The sequence below is a fragment of the Dermacentor variabilis genome, chromosome 2 (genome assembly GCF_050947875.1).
Source record: "Dermacentor variabilis isolate Ectoservices chromosome 2, ASM5094787v1, whole genome shotgun sequence".
Taxonomy (NCBI): Eukaryota; Metazoa; Arthropoda; class Arachnida; order Ixodida; family Ixodidae; genus Dermacentor; species Dermacentor variabilis.
In genome coordinates, this window is record NC_134569.1 from 184,985,842 (window position 1) to 185,001,671 (window position 15,830).

General features: G+C 46.5%; 1 protein-coding gene across 1 annotated transcript in view; it reads left to right on the forward strand.

Moving 5' to 3' along the window:
• The first annotated feature begins 3,419 nt into the window (after positions 1 to 3,419).
• The window catches only part of LOC142570595 (uncharacterized), a 29,444-nt gene continuing 17,033 nt past the window's right edge, over positions 3,420 to 15,830 (forward strand). Inside the window, exon 1 of the mRNA XM_075678965.1 lies at positions 3,420 to 4,100. Coding sequence (XP_075535080.1) covers positions 3,420 to 4,100 — 681 coding nt within the window. The remainder of the gene's footprint in view (positions 4,101 to 15,830) is intronic.

The window sequence follows — 15,830 nt, forward strand, 5'->3', positions numbered from 1 at the left end:
AGTCCGCTATCTTAGAAGTCTACCTACATATTGCCCATAAGCCGCCCTGTATGTTACCCAAATATGAACAAAATGTCTTGCTTAGTTCACCGAGGACATCGTTGAATGTAAGACGGAAAGTGTTACGACGCTTGAAGATAAGGAAATAAAAACAATGCCTGATTAATTACTTGCAACGCTTCTAAACGGACCAGGAGCGGCTTGCACAAACATCTAATTATGAAAATAATAACGAATTTAAGAACGCGTTTTTAGATGTTCCATAGACAACGCCTAATCCGCACAAGAACGCGTTCTTTATTTCATTTATATTTTGATTATTAAATGTTCGTGCAAGCCGCCCCAGGAACGAAAAAAAAATTTTGTCTCACATTGCAGTCACCATGTCCCCCTCCCCTTTCTACAAAATATAAACCTCTAGTAAAATACCGCTATGTCGGGACACTGGGAAGCATAGTTGGTAGCGGCTATATCACACGCTCTAACACTTGAATAAGAATTTTTTTTTACAGAGACTTGCAAAGACAGACAGTTTCCATAGTGTACCACCAATTTTTCGCTAAATTTGGACTTGGCTGCTTTTATAGTTCTTACAGGACAGCGGACTCTGTGCTTGCACGCTCGCTTGACACGCTCAAATGCGCTGGAGTGCTTGCATACGTGGGTTATTGCGAAAGCTCTTATTACCCATCTGTTTTGAATTTCACCTCCACATCACCCATTAACCTGTCCTCACAGTCACCAAACATCACAAAGCTGCCTTCTTTAGTTCAGTGACGATACCAGGCTTAACTAATATATCGCGCATGAAGAAGTAAGAAGAAAATGATGACGGTTGAGTAATTATTCATAACACTTCCTAATAAGCCAGGAAGGTCAACACTACGCGACACATTGCACTTACAATGCTGCCTTTTGCTTCAAAGTATAACATACCTGAAACTCAGAGTACTCTCGGGACATTGGTAAACCTAGCTAATAGCAGTAGCGCGAAAACTTGCTTACAATTACTTATTTGGCGCTGTACTTGATCAACACGTATTTAGCATCGCATATAAACTTGGCGTATTGTTACCCCTATGTTAGCAAAATTTGGCCTCAGTTGTAATTATGCCAGCTCAGCCGTCTAAGTCTTGCACCAATCGTAAAAGAGACTAATAGCGCCATATGGACCATTTGCAAACGTATTCCACTGGAAAAAATGCGCATTTTACCGACCCATTTCGAACATATCATACACCTCGTCCCATACCATGCCCCTAATTTCCCCTAGATACAAACACGATTCATTCTTTAACTCACCGAGGACACCGGAGAAAAAAAAACTACGAATCTCGTAATATCCGCTTCAGTCATGGCGGACACGCTTGTGAACGCCACTTATTTTTGCCATTATTGTGCAGTGGCTGCAAAGAATATATAATGAAAATTAAGCTTTGAGTAAATTTAACATTATGCTTTCTTAAAGTGCACCCATTTCACTTTTGAGTGAAATGCATCGCTTCACACGACCGCTTTCATGAAGGCACTACCGTCTTTGACTTGACGTTTGAAGTGAGGCGTTTCGGTAATAATCGCGGCGGATTATTTCTTCCTGTGTTATGCTTGTGCCCAATAATTTACCTGTGCAAGTAATTCGAGCGGGTGATTCAATATATTTAATGAAGAAACGTAGCATGACTATCTGTACAATAAATGAATATTTAGTCGCTATGATATTATGGTGGCTCACTATAAAATGCACAGACTCATTCGCCCATTCATTGAATTCATTTATGTAAATTTGGCACATTTATCGACAGTCGATTTCATGAAAATACATGAAAACACGAGGGTTTAGTAATTATCTGCGACTCTCTCATTTTAAGCAGGAAAGTGAAAGTTTTCGAACGCATTTCGCTCAAAATTCTCCTATACTTTCATGGAATTTCATGCCTGTATCTCGTGCGTTATTTTGGGAGTCCAGGAATAATTTTTATTAGCATCGGTAAGACACCCTGGAACGCTTCAATGAGTAACTTTCTATGGAAGCTGTAATAAGCCTACACAGAATAAGCACATACCGTTCCTCACTCGCACATTGTTTCGTACGTCGAATAAATATAAACACCCTGCACCGCATATTCTACCGAGGATACCGGGGGGAAAGAACCAAATGCCGTGTATAACGCATAAAATTTTGGATAAAGCGACCAGTCAGTTACTGTTTTCAGAGTATATAAGCAACTTACACAGGTGCCAAGTTCCTGTACACATCACCAAAAAGTGGCCCTCATTTTTTTTTTTTTTTCAAAATACGAAATATCTGCTGTATTTGCTGCTGTCGGGAAGCAACAGTATAGCTCTTATTAGGAACAGCCTGAAAATGAAATCGTCAGTCGGAATTTGCACATGTATTTAGAAAAAATTCAAGTCAGTGTTCTGTTGGTATTGAAATGTCTGCGAGTTTTACCAAGCTCATTTTCATGAGCATCATCATCATCACCATCATTATTTTTATTTTCACCACTGGATACAAGGTGAAAAAGGGAGAGCCGGAAAAAATATATATGCCGGCAAAAAGCATATGCATGATAAGTCGTCATTACAAAATTAAATTCGACAGTTACACGCGTTAGAGATTTGTTTGCATTTCTGATGGTTTATAAGATACTGAGACTGCAACACTGCAATAGAAAGAGACTAGATAGTTCCAGCATTGGATAATCACACAAAATCAGGCAGTAAGGCACACCATTCGGTGGGCTCGGCTAATTATAATACTTTATCCGGATCTCACCCTCACCCGCTGGCTAAATGTAACAACATGATAGTGTTTCAAACTACGGATATAGCTGTCCCAAAAAACTGGGAATGGTGCAAGCTGCGCAAGCTGACAGTTTGCTAGGGCGGCAACTGCCCAGAAGCAGGCGTTAACCGCAATGCGAGCGTGTCCGGGGAATCCCGCGTTTCGGCCCCTACAGGGTGCCCCGAGAAGGCAGAAAAGACAATCGCCGTTGCCCAAGCAGGCATATGCGTAGTAAAGGAAAGCGTTACTTGTGTGGTCACTCTGCTAAGAAAGAAAATTTAGCTTCAGCTTTTGTTATATTGGACATTCCAGCGTGCACCCGAAAGTGCCTCTGCCCGCTTTGAAAAATGTGTGGGGAGGGGGTGGGGAGGTAAATGACAAACTTTACCCACCACTTTTGACAGTGGGAGTGCCCCCCTTGCACCCCCGGTAAAAGCGGCTTTGTGCACCATACATTAAAGCTGCCAGAAAGGCGTTTTTGTGTGGACCTTTCATTTTCAACAAACAATCATCGAAACTCGGCAACTTTTCCCTCGTGCATTCTTCTTCTCTTGAAAAATTTTTATTACTTGCGCATGTTATGTGCAGCAGGATTTCACTTCGTACAGGCCATCCAAAGTCACAGAGTGGAATGACGCTGAAGAAGAAGAACAAGCTTTTCAAGTATAGCAACGCCGCAAAAGCAGCCCTAGTGTTCCTCCATCTTTACTGGACGATGTTGACGTCCGAAACCAACATGGAGCCGTCACGCAGATCTCACCATCCCAAGGCTGCTCGTCCTCCGCTCGTCTCGGCCGAGACAACTTCGCGACATCACGGATGTGCTCCGGCGCACCAGGCACTGCATCGCGCAACCTCCAAGTGCGCTCCTACCCTCGTCTTCTGCCCGGTCATCGCTGCTGCAGTCACTGGTGCCGCCATCTTCCTCCAGTACCTCAAGGCGCCGACAGACACGGACTCCACGCACACAGCACCTCACTCCTACAGCACAGCCATGGAAGCAATGCTGCAGATGCTGTGGTTGACGGGCAACAACACCCTCGATCCCTGCAAGGACTTCTATGAGTACGCCTGCTACAATTTCTACGTAGTACACAAAGAAAGTGCGTACTTCAACGATCTAGAAACCCCAAGCCTCGTCTTGCAAGGCCTGTCTAGTAACGAAGCCGGTCGAGCTCTGTTCACCTACTATAGAAGCTGCCTTTTGACTGAGTGGAACCCCACAAGAATCGTCAAGGACACTGTCGGAGCCCTTCTGGGAGTGCTGTACGCTTCTGGGGACATGACGCCACTCCAAATGTTCATCCTAGTGGTAAAGCTGAACCTAGTATACGGTATCTATACGGACCCGATAATTTACCAGAGGTTTCAAAGAAAACAACCGAAACTCAAGAATTTATTAACGGATCGTGAAATCTGGTACGACGCAGGAAATCGGGATGGCGCCCAAGATCTCTTCGTTGTAGCTGATGAATATGAAACATGCGCTCCAAATTTCGATAGCCTGGCGATACAGACAATTTACAATGAAGGTCTCCTAGCATTACGAGCAATATTGAACGTTAGCGTCAACTTCAATCAGTTCAAAGACCTGACGAACACTTTTTGCAGTGCCACCAATGGAGACCTGTTAATTCAATCAAACGCCACCATTCTGGGGCGTATTGTCCACGGTGTATCAACGAGGCTGTGGAAGGATATCGTCGAAGAGTTCACAGGGACGCCGATGAGCCAAGTCATCTTGCATTCTTCTGTCGACGTTCTCAAGCACCGCTTCGCTATTCTGACAAACAAAAGCATGCAACCGGTTACAACGGCGCTGGTTCTGGTTCGCGCGGGCGTTGTGCTCGCTCTGGATTACACTCCCACAAGAACAGAAGACAGTCATCACTTTGAATTCTGTACATATTCCTCGCACGACTTATATCCACTTTGGATTCTCAACAATATTATATCATTTGGCCCTAAAACGGAGCATAATGAAGTCATTATGCGCGTCTTCAAAGCTCTGGTGGACACAATCGGCACTGAAATAGAAGAAACACTGGAGATCAACCTTACCATACCTGTCCGGTATTTGCTGAAAAAAATTAGGCTGGTTCTCCCATATCATCTTTACCCATTCGACTTGGTTATTCCGCAACTAGGCAGCAACTTTTTCGCCAATGTCCTCAAGATACGACAGCATAGACTTGATTTGTGGAGTTACAAGGCTCCTTCTGGGATACCGCCGCGAATTGTGTTCAAATTTGAAACGAGGTATGCAGTGCGGTCGGGGTGCTTCGTAGTCCTTCCACTGCTGACGTACAGTACAACCACATTAGAGCGAATGATGACAGTGCTTCCAATGGCAGGGATAGGTTTCATGATAGCGGACAAACTGTGGAGCGTTGTGCTCGATACAAACTGGACTCACCTGCTAGACCCTAGCGTCGATAATTTATTTTGCACAGGCAAGGCCGATATTGTCTCAACCGCCATCTGGCAGCCAATCATCAAGCGCCCCCGACATGCCCTCCGCTCCACCGTTCGGGCTCTCAGGACGGCCGATTGGCACAAGAAACAAATCTACTGGGGACAATGGCGCACATCGCTTAGTCAAATCTTTTATCGTTTGCTAATAGTGTTTTATTACTGCACACCTACCAAGTATGATGGTTCGTCTGTACAAGAACAGGTAACTTTTATTCTTTCTCAAGGCGCTGACTTTTCGGACTCGTTTGAATGTTGAGGTTGCATATTGATAACAACTGTAAAGAAGACAGGGTTGATGCCTGTTTTATTTACAGCGAACGCAAGCGCTCTATGCACAACATTGATCTTCAGGCACTACAGAAAAGCAAGCAAAGCGAGAATTTTATTAAAAATGAAGAAATCACGAAGAATAAGATAGCAATAAAAAATATTGCGTCTGTACAATAAACTTTGTGAGTTTACTCGGCCTACTAATAGATCTTAAGTCGGGGTCGCAGTGTTAACGTAACTGAAGGTGTCACTATACTGCACCTACGAAGTGTCGCCAAAGGGAGTAGTTGCCTACCGTACCGGGGTGTCACAGGAAAGATGAACGCCCCCACGCCGTCTACCGTAACTCCCTAATGATAGTGACTTGTTCAATGTGATTGTAATACACTTCGTGAACGACGCACCAGCGCCGCGCCATATTCCAAAGCTGTCTTATTGCCTTGCGGAAATAACCCCACGAAAACATGGACAACAAAGAAGAGGCCTTCTGTTTCGCCAACGAACGCCGCCTGTGGTTAGTCAGACCCCATACTTGTCGAAACTCAAAGAAATCTATTCTTCAAATAAGGCGGTTACATAAACACATGCACACTTCGGCTATGCACATCGCGATGCGATTCAGATGGATGTTACCAAAACTCAGAAAAAAAATTGGAGGTAGCTTAAGCTTCGCTTTTAAGAGCGGAACGAGATAGCATTCAAAGACCACTGACTGTTTTTCATGCTTTCCGGCAACTGCAGCTTATGTAACCGGAACGTCTATACCGGCAAACACTGGCGGCGAACGCTCTGCATGGAGGCAAACTTTCTGGTAGAAACGCGGCATCTTACGTGGGCCGACCTCCTGTTAGTGTTTTGTACATTTGATAATTCAGTCTGAGAAGACCTAACAAAACACTTTGCGCTGTCTGTGTTTGTTTGCTTTTTTCGTAACATCTTTTTGTGGGCAGCCGTTCTCAAATTCTTAGGAACAACTTTGTAAAGAATGCAAGACAAGGTATGAGCGACTTTAGTGGTAGAAGAGTGGTTGGTTGTGCGTGGTAGGAATTTGGTTCAAATCATTTTTGCCTAAGAGACGTCTGAAGCAGAATGCCGGTTTTCTGCGACACGGGGTCCTTACCGCTGTAGCGTTCAAATGAACGAGAAGCACGAAGAGTTCAACACGTACGGCGCGGAATGAATAGGAATACCAACTGTCCACTCGTATTCACTCGTGCTGGTCTTGAGCCAGACGTCCTAGGCGTAGCTGTTGGCAAATCTCGCACAAGTGACTTCTTCCAGAAATGCAGACGCCTGAAGAACTCATCCGCTAGGTTGTCGGGGAGTGCCCTTCCTCTCTAGACGGTCGGTGTAAGCGTCACATCTATTTGTCAGCGCGGTACGATGCCCCCATTGATTCACGCACGGCGCCTTTATCGCCTTCGCCGTTGTTTCTCGAACTTTCTCACGGAGTCGTGCCGGCCATAGCAAGAACAAAACTGCTTTCGGCCGCGGCCACTCAAACGTCTTGAAGGAGAGTGTTCAGTCATTCGTTGGCGCACGCTCGGCCTGCCGCCCTACTCCTCTCCCTCTCTTCGCCGTGTGTCGAGCTCCGAGAGGGTGTCGTGGCGCGCGCTCTCTCTCTCTCTCCTCTACTTGACGTGTCTTGTTGATGCTTCTAGCGTCTGTTGATGGCGTCGGTTGTCTGCGGCGTATGCGCTACCTCTCTCTCTGTCGAAGATGTCGGGGGTCAGACGTCTCCTTTGATGACTTGGGTGATTCGCGGCGCGCCCTTTGATTATGCGCACTTTTTGACAGTGGTGGAATAACCGCCACCTCTCCCGGAGCCGAGAACTATAGACCAGACTTTTTATAGCCTCGTAGCGGGAGTGTTAGCCATGCGCCTACTCTCGACGGCAAATAAATAAGCATGCACCGGACTTGACGGTTTGCGTGTCCTGTGTTTGTTCATGTACTGTACATGAATGAACAGTATTCGAGTAGTCGTGACTAGCGCGCATCACGACTAGCGCGCATCAGCGGCTCAGTTGCACTTTCTTTCTTTCTTTCTTTCTTTCTTTCTTTCTTTCTTTCTTTCTTTCTTTCTTTCTTTCTCACAATGCATATGTGCTTGAGCTGCTATAATTGTGCAAGGAACCCGATAAGCATGTTCAGTCGTTCCTAACAGACCTGGTGCCCTCTCCAGCGATGTAGTGCACGCATAAGTAAATTGTGTGTTCTATATTGACTGCGGAGGAGAAAATAATAAAGCGTCTGTAATTGGCAGCATACGCGATATAAAATGTAATGCTTGTCTCGTGCATACTGCACTTCCGAAATAACTGGTCATGTTGCTGAGTGTGTCCGTTGTTGGTGCGAAATGCTGCTCAGATACTAGCTTCGTGTCAGTCTCGCTTTGTTATGTGTGATCTAGAGCTTTCTCTGTGAATGGCGTAGAGAGTGGGAAACATGCTAAAGATATTTGTATTCATACCGATTTTCATATTCTAAACGCACACGAAGATCGAGATGACAAAGAAGGGCAAAAATGCAGCGCATTGTGTCGTGGTAGCGCGCGGTGCAGAAATGATGCTCAAAGTACAGCGTACTAGATATGTAGTATCACTCATGCAGTTCTTCAAGCCCCCAAAAGTACGTGCATTGTTACAGAATTCACCTTGAATAGGTGAATTACTGTGAGTAAACAAACTTTCGCACGCTTACCGCCACCTACTTGTGGCCTCGCGAACCTCTGACGCAATATTTTGCCAGAAAGCAGCCGACACACGTCCGTCCAAAGCCCAAATCATAGTGTTTCACACGACACTTACTAGAAGGAACTCTGGCTCAGGTGTCTAAGGGAGCTGCAAGCCAGGTGGTTCAGCCAGAATGGGAACTATGGTTAGTATACATATTCGCATGAACTTCGTCATTCCGGCTTCAAACGGCTCCGTGACTTCGTAACGTCATCTTTTTAGACAAACTACGCTTGTATAAATGATGAAATGAAAACTATTGAAATCATTGGATGGCAGGATCCGAGCACAGTATGTCTAGTACAAAAGCTCGATATTGAAGCCATTACGCCACAGGCCCATGTCTTTTCTTTGATGATATTTATTACAGTAACATGTGCGCTGAAAGAACATTCGCCAATCGCGCATTGTAATAGAATGGAGGACACAGTGAAAGTCAAACACCGGAGAGGCGCTGTTCATACTTCATGTGAAAAAGATGGTTCCGCTTTAGAAGGGTGGTATAAGCACCTCACCAAAATGGGCTACCAGTCAGGTTAAATATTACAATGAGCATTAACGAGCTTTAAGTGCAAGGGCATCATCACGTTGCGGTCCATCATTCGCGCTTTACACGAACTGCTCATTCCCGTGAGCAAAAAAACATGTCGAAACGTACATGGCCATCAATAGTCGGCAGCTGCGACCTCCACTGACCTCGGCACTCCGATCGACTCATCATGTTTCCTAGCCTGTCCTAAGCGACCGCTGTTGCCGGAAGGTAAGCCGTTCCTAAGTTCAGCTATCTCTTTGAGAAGCCCGTCAATGGCTGCTTTTAAGCTATGATTCTCTCTCTCCAATTGCGCAATCATATCCCTATCCCTATTACCATCCGCTTGCTCCGGCCTCTGTTCACGCGCTCAGCCGGTGCTGATGCCACCCTTGACGTTGTCAGCCCGGGTTGTCTGGCCTCCAGCTGCGCCGCCGCCTCCACCAGCTGCAGGAAAGCGCACCCGCGCCTCCCTAGAAACGGAGCGGCTTCTGGTCGTTGGAGACCCAGACGATGGCCGCTGCCTCGACCTGGAACGGCTGCTAGAGCATGAGCGCCCCTTAGAGCGTTGGCTGGCGTTCACCAGCTGCATCATCTCGATTGCCTCCTGTTCCGCCGTTAGCTCCGATCTGGCTCTCTCCTGTCGTCGAACACGCACGACGTAGGGAAGCTGGTATCGTTGTCTGCATTGTTTGACCGCGGTCAGATGTCGTCCGCCACAAAGCTTGCAACAAGGCACACAGTTGTGATCCTCTTCAAAGTTCTGAGCCCCGCATCCTCGGCATTCAAAACAATCGGGCGCCGGACAGACATCCGCCCGATGTCCAAGCTTGCCACACACATAACATACATCCAACTGCTTTCGATACAGGAAACACCGGACCAGAGTTGCCCATATCTGAAGAAATTGGGCACTTTTAACCCGTCGAAAACAGTGATAATTGATCCTGTGTTCTTGATTCGTTTGACCGCCATAGCCAGCGGATTGCAATCGTTAACTATGCTCCGCTCAAGTGTCGCTGGGCCATCCATAATGTCTACATTGCGAATGACCCCTTTACGCCTAGTGTGTGGGGCCATCTTGTACGCATAGACTTCAAGATCCTTGTCTGCCACTCTGACCGACGTGAGTCTCACATATCGTTCAGCGTTGCTCCTTTCTGGCATACTAGATACAAAGATATATTGCATAAAGTTAGGAAGAATAACATCTTCCCTAATCTGCTGAATATTGAGGCCTGCCGTCTCTACGATAGCCTTGCCCACCGCTGTAGGGCGAACTTTCTCCAAATTCAGTCCACCCTGTGGGCGATAGGGTATTATGATGTGTTCATTGGCATTGGTGGCATGCGCAACGCCTTCACAATGCGATTCTTGATTACCGAGCCTCCACGCCGTTCACCTGCGCCCCGTCGTTCAGGCATCTCGCTTTGTGGACCACCATCACCCAATCCAAGCCTCGTCGTAGCTCTAGATTTTCGGCTGGACACTGTCCGTCATCCCAGGTCTTCAGTAAAGTCCTTCGCCAGGAGCACTTCCCCTTCAACGTGCATTGCTGCCATGCCGCGCTAGGTCTACCAGACGCTAGCTCTGGGTCAGCGTGGCGTGAGCACTAAAGTTGCAATAAAGTCCAAAAAAGGGGTGGCGCACCTCAAAATCAGGTATCCATTGAATCCTCTCGTCTTGAGGGATCCGATTATATCAAATTTGCACTACTATATGACCAAAAAAGGCTCGGAAGCTTCGAAAAAGAAGGACCCATAAAAGCCCACAAGCCTCCTTCGAACTTCGTCGTCGTCTCATAAAAAGTTCATCGCATGCAATGTTCATAGAATGCACGCTCATTGGCATACCCTCTACACTCAAATAGTATACGCTCAGTGGTTAAAATTGAGCCACAGTTGTTGCAGTGTGCACCTGTCACTTTACCGAAGTGGTACGGTAAGCCGTTTCCATAGGCAGTGTTCAGGCGAAGGCAATGATACAGAGATATCAGATGGCGAGGAATGCTGCATGGGAGTGTTGATCTTGAGATGTGGGTCGATTATAGATAGAGAGATAATTTATTTGAAAGAAGGCAGAGAGGTCGGTCCTTTTCGTCAGAAGTAAATCTTTTAGCTCCTACGGAAGCATAAGATCGAGTGAAATAAATCCGCTTATAGTTCTAGTGTTGGAGACCTTTGCGGGCCACTTCATCTGCTATTTCGTTGGCCAGGATACCACAAGGAGCCGGTATCCACTGGGATAAAAACAAATAAGAATTCCGTTTTTGGGTAAGGGCCGCACCTTTCTTTTTATACTTAGCTGATCCGTGTAATAAGGTCGTCTGCGTGTTATGACTGGTGCATACCGTCACAGAATTCTTGCAGTACGCAGTGTTCGAGATAGGGCCCGGGCTTGCGAATACAGAAGACACCCGCCACCCGTACAAATTCTCAAACCCGATGAAACGTGAAAACTGAATAACAATCAATCGGACCAAGTTGAGTTTCTTCCAACAGGTTTCCAAAATTTAGCGAAGTTATTATTTTGGGCGAAGTTACTTGCATAGTGTAAATGCATGACTTAGAGAAGAACTGAACCAGTTGTAATGGAATTTAGGTTTGTGCACTGTATCGGAAAGCAAATTAGCGGCGCGGTGCACAGGTCGAACTCTCCAAAGCTGGAACGGGCACTGTTTGCTGTTGCTTCTAAATTTCTTGCGAACACATAAACTGACAACTCAACGCGTTGTACGAGAAAACATCTTCTGCTTGCACCGTTAAACTAAAGCATGCTATGAAAACAATATGCCGCCTCGCGACATAGCATGTGTCATGATCAACTTCAGAGTTTCCGAGGCAGTTATCTTTCCTGCTATCATGCTTGCCTCGAAAAGTACGTTAGAGAGAATATTCCGGCTGCTGAAAAAGTTAGTAACATTAATGCTGGGGCAGAAAGCTAAAAACGAACAACGCCGAATGAAGCTTAAACGTACATTACAATAATATATTAAAGCACCTGCCTCTACAAGAAGAGACTCAAAAGCGGTTCTCACCGGTTCTGGAAGCCAGCAGCGGCGAGCCACATTACGTTATTCACCAGTAAAGGCTCCTCAGTTCCACGGGTGGACACTATCATGGTCCTAGGAACGTTTGTCAAGTGTAACTCGGGCAATGGAGCCGCCCTCAACGCGCTCGGCCGGCATCAGCGCCGGCCGAGCGCGTGAGCAGCGCCAGGGGAATGTGGATGGTTATAGGGATAAGGATAGGATTGCGCAATTGGAGAGAGAGAATCGTAGCTTAAAAGCAGCCATTGACGGACTTATCAAAGAGATAGCTGAACTTAGGAACGGCCTACCTTCCGGTAACAGCGGTAGCTTAGGACAGGCTAGGAAACATGATGTGTCGGTGGAGGTACTGAGGCCTGCGGAGGTCGCAGAATAGAACATGGCTGACTAGGAGACGCCTGCTCCTTAAAAGAGGGCCCTATCCTCGACTGTGCCGATTCAAGGCAAAGTCGGTACCGAGCTTAAAGCAATGATGGCGACATTGCAAGAAAGTATAAATCAGATCATTAGTGGACTGGAGCGGATAGAAAAGCGCGAAAATATGACGGCTGAGAGGTTAGGCAAAATTTAAATATATCTAAACTCCTGTTATGGAGCCGGAGTGCACTTGGCCGCTAGTCAAGCAGGGTAAGTCACCGAGTGGACCTGAGCTCAAAACTAGTTCACCGAATTTCCGTGACTCTATTAAATAGTCCATTTATTATTTGGCAGTGGAATTGTAGTGGGTTCAATCATAAGAAGGCGCCTCTGCAACAGTTTGTTAGAACCCATGGTGTGAAACCTCAAGTTATCATGTTACAGGAAACACTGACGTCTAACGTGACCTTAACGGAATTCGAATACGAGGTTAAGGATAATGAACAGGGCAGAGGACTCGCTACTCTCATTAATATGAGGTTGGCGTATTTTAGACATGATCTTCACATGGCGGATTGCAAGATTGACTATATTGTGGTGGAAGTAATTTTAGGTTTGCAATGGTCCTGTCTCAGGAGCGTTTACCTCCTTAACCTGTACAGTAGCCCATGGGACACTAAGCAGAGTTTCAAATCTCTCTTGACCAAGGCAACCGATTTGGCTAAGGATGCACCGTTGCTTATAGAAGGGTATTTCAATGGAGCCTATCATGTGTGGAAGTGTGTTTATAGCACCATTAAGGGGGAGAGACTATGGCAGCAGGTACTAGACTTGAATTTAACTCTGATTACACACCCTTCGTATCCCACCAGATGTGGCACGTCGACATGTAGAGATTCGACACCTGGTCTCACTTTTGTTCGGGGGATGGTCAATTCGTCCTGGCCCAATTCTAATATAGATTTTGGAAGCGATCATTACATACTTATGATTGCTTTGGTAGTGGCTAATAAAAAGGAGCGCACATTCAGTATGGTTGACTGGGATGCCTTTACGAAACGAAGAGCGCAGAGAATCGAAGATTAGGGAAATGAGTTGACCTTGTAACAGTGAACTAGTCAGCTTAAAAGTGACGTTGAGGCGTCCACTAAAGAGGTTCAGACCGATATTGACACGGGACACATGGATAGTCACCTGTCGCATTTGATGGAAGGGAAGCAGTCGATGTTAGCGAGATGGAAGGGTCAGAGATTGAATAGAAGGCTGAGAAAGCGTATAGCAGTGGCTAATCGGGAAATCGAAGACCATTGCCCGGTACTGTGCAAGCGGCAATGGGATGAAGTATGCAATATTATTGATGGTCGCATTAAGAGGGGAGGCGCCTGGAGTTTGCTCAGACATTTACTAGATGAGACAAACACTCAATCTAATCAGCGGACTGTGATAGGTAAACTGGTCCATCAGGCGTGTCGGGACTCCACGGAGCAGGAGTTGCTGAAGGATTTGGCTGAGAGATACCTTCAGTTAAAGACCTGGCACGATACACCTGACGTGATTTTGGAATATAGTGGGGACGAAAATACAAGTTATGGATGAGTAATTTACTGAAAGTTATATAAGGATGGCGCTGCAGAATCTTAATGGTGCATTGGCATCAGGGCCGGATGGCATTACGAATAAAATGTTACAGAATTTGGACAATGGGTCAATTGCGTTCCTCACGCGGGAGATCAATAGCCGATGGAAGGAAGGCTCTTTCCCGGAAGAGTGGAAACTTGCAACTACTGTTCTAATACCCAAACCAGGGAAGGTCTTAGGGCTTGAAAATTTCAGACCCATTTCCCTGACATCGTGTTTGGGGAAAGTCGCTGAGCATGTCCTTTTAAATAGTGTAACGCGTTATGTTGAGGGCAATGGGGTCTTTTCGCGCTCGATGATAGGATTTCGGCCCGGCCTCTCGACTCAGGATGCTCTGATCAGGGCTAAGCATCAGCTCCTTGACCGGCGCACAAGGGATACCAAGGCACTAATTGGACTTGAAGTGGAAAAAGCTTTCGATAAAACCTGACATCCTTTCATTCTACGGGTGCTATCGGACTTGAATATGGGGCAGCCGCTTTTCCATTTTGTCAAGGCTTTCCTTATGGATAGAAGGACATGTCTCAGGTTTGGGGAGATAAAGTCGGAAGTTTTCGAATTGGGTTGCTGTGTTACTCCGCAGGAATCCGTACTCTCCCCTATGTTATTCAATCTGGTCATGTCGAAGTTGGCTAATAAACTGGACACTGTCCAGGATATTGGCTATTCAATCTACGCGGATGACGTTACTATATGGAGTGTCCGTGGTAGTGATGGAGAGCTTGAGGCTAGGCTGCAGAAGGTGGTAACGCTAACGGAAGAGTATCTGGGTCTTATAGGGCTCAAGTGCTCCACTAGAAAAGTCGGAGTTCTTGATATTCAAATCTAAGAAGCTAGGTCGTAGGCCGAAAGGTTGGGTACAGGAAGTTGAGCCTTGCATTAGAATCCATACTAGGGAAGGGTCGTTGATACCCAAAGCTGAAGCAATCAGGGTCCTGGGTGTTGTACTTGACGCGGATGGATCGAACATTAGAACCATTCAACGTATTACCAAGAAGACGGAGGAGGCCATAAGACTTATAAGAAGGATCTCTAATAGGCGTAGGGGTTTAGAAGAAGAAGGTGCGATGCGTTTAGTTCAGACATTTATTGTGTGTCATTTCACTATGTGGCAGCAATGCTGAATTGGAATAGGGGGGGGGGGGGGAAGATAAATTGGAAGCTTTAATCAGAAAAGCCGTCAACGCTGCGCTTGGTCTGCCTGTGACTACGCCAAACGATATGTTGTTACGACTGCGTTTGCATAATACTTTAGATTATATTGCCGAGGCTAAGGGTACCGCACAGAGGAAGCGGTTGCTAGGTACACCAGAGGGTAGCTATATTTTAGAGTCAATTGAAGAATCGGTGGTTGTGTAGCACGATGGGACACCCCTACACGAGTTGAACGTAAACCTTAGGACCAATATCATGCATTGTGCTCCCTACATTGTGCACCCCGCGCACAATGTAGGGAGGCGGGTCGCGAGAGCTAGGGCTCTGTTGCGAGAGGCAAAGGATCAGGAGGAGGAGTCTGCGTTTGTTGACGCCGCACGGAATAATGTGCAGGATCCTTATTCGGTGGAGATGGTAGATGGCAAAGAGAGCGTTAGAAATGCCGCTTCCATTTACACCAAAGATCCGGGGGTCGCCGACCAGGTGGCTATTGCTCTAGCACTAATTGATTCAAGAAGAGTTTTGGTGTTTAGTGACTCGCGATCTGCTATTAAAACCTTCTCTAGAGGTGTTGCGGAACCAGCTGACAGACTGCTGAAGGGTAGGGATATCACTTCGCACACAGTTACTTGGTTCACGGCGCACATGGGGACAGTGGAGGGAGCCCCGCCTAAGCTCAACGAGGTGGCGCACAGGGAGACACGAGAATTAGTATGCCGGGTACTCCCTGAAGGGGCTGGATCTCCCTCTCCTGAGTTCAGGCACCAACGGTTAACCTTCAACGAGGTCACGAAGCAGTATTACTTAGGGCGCAGGGCATTCGCCCTGCCACAT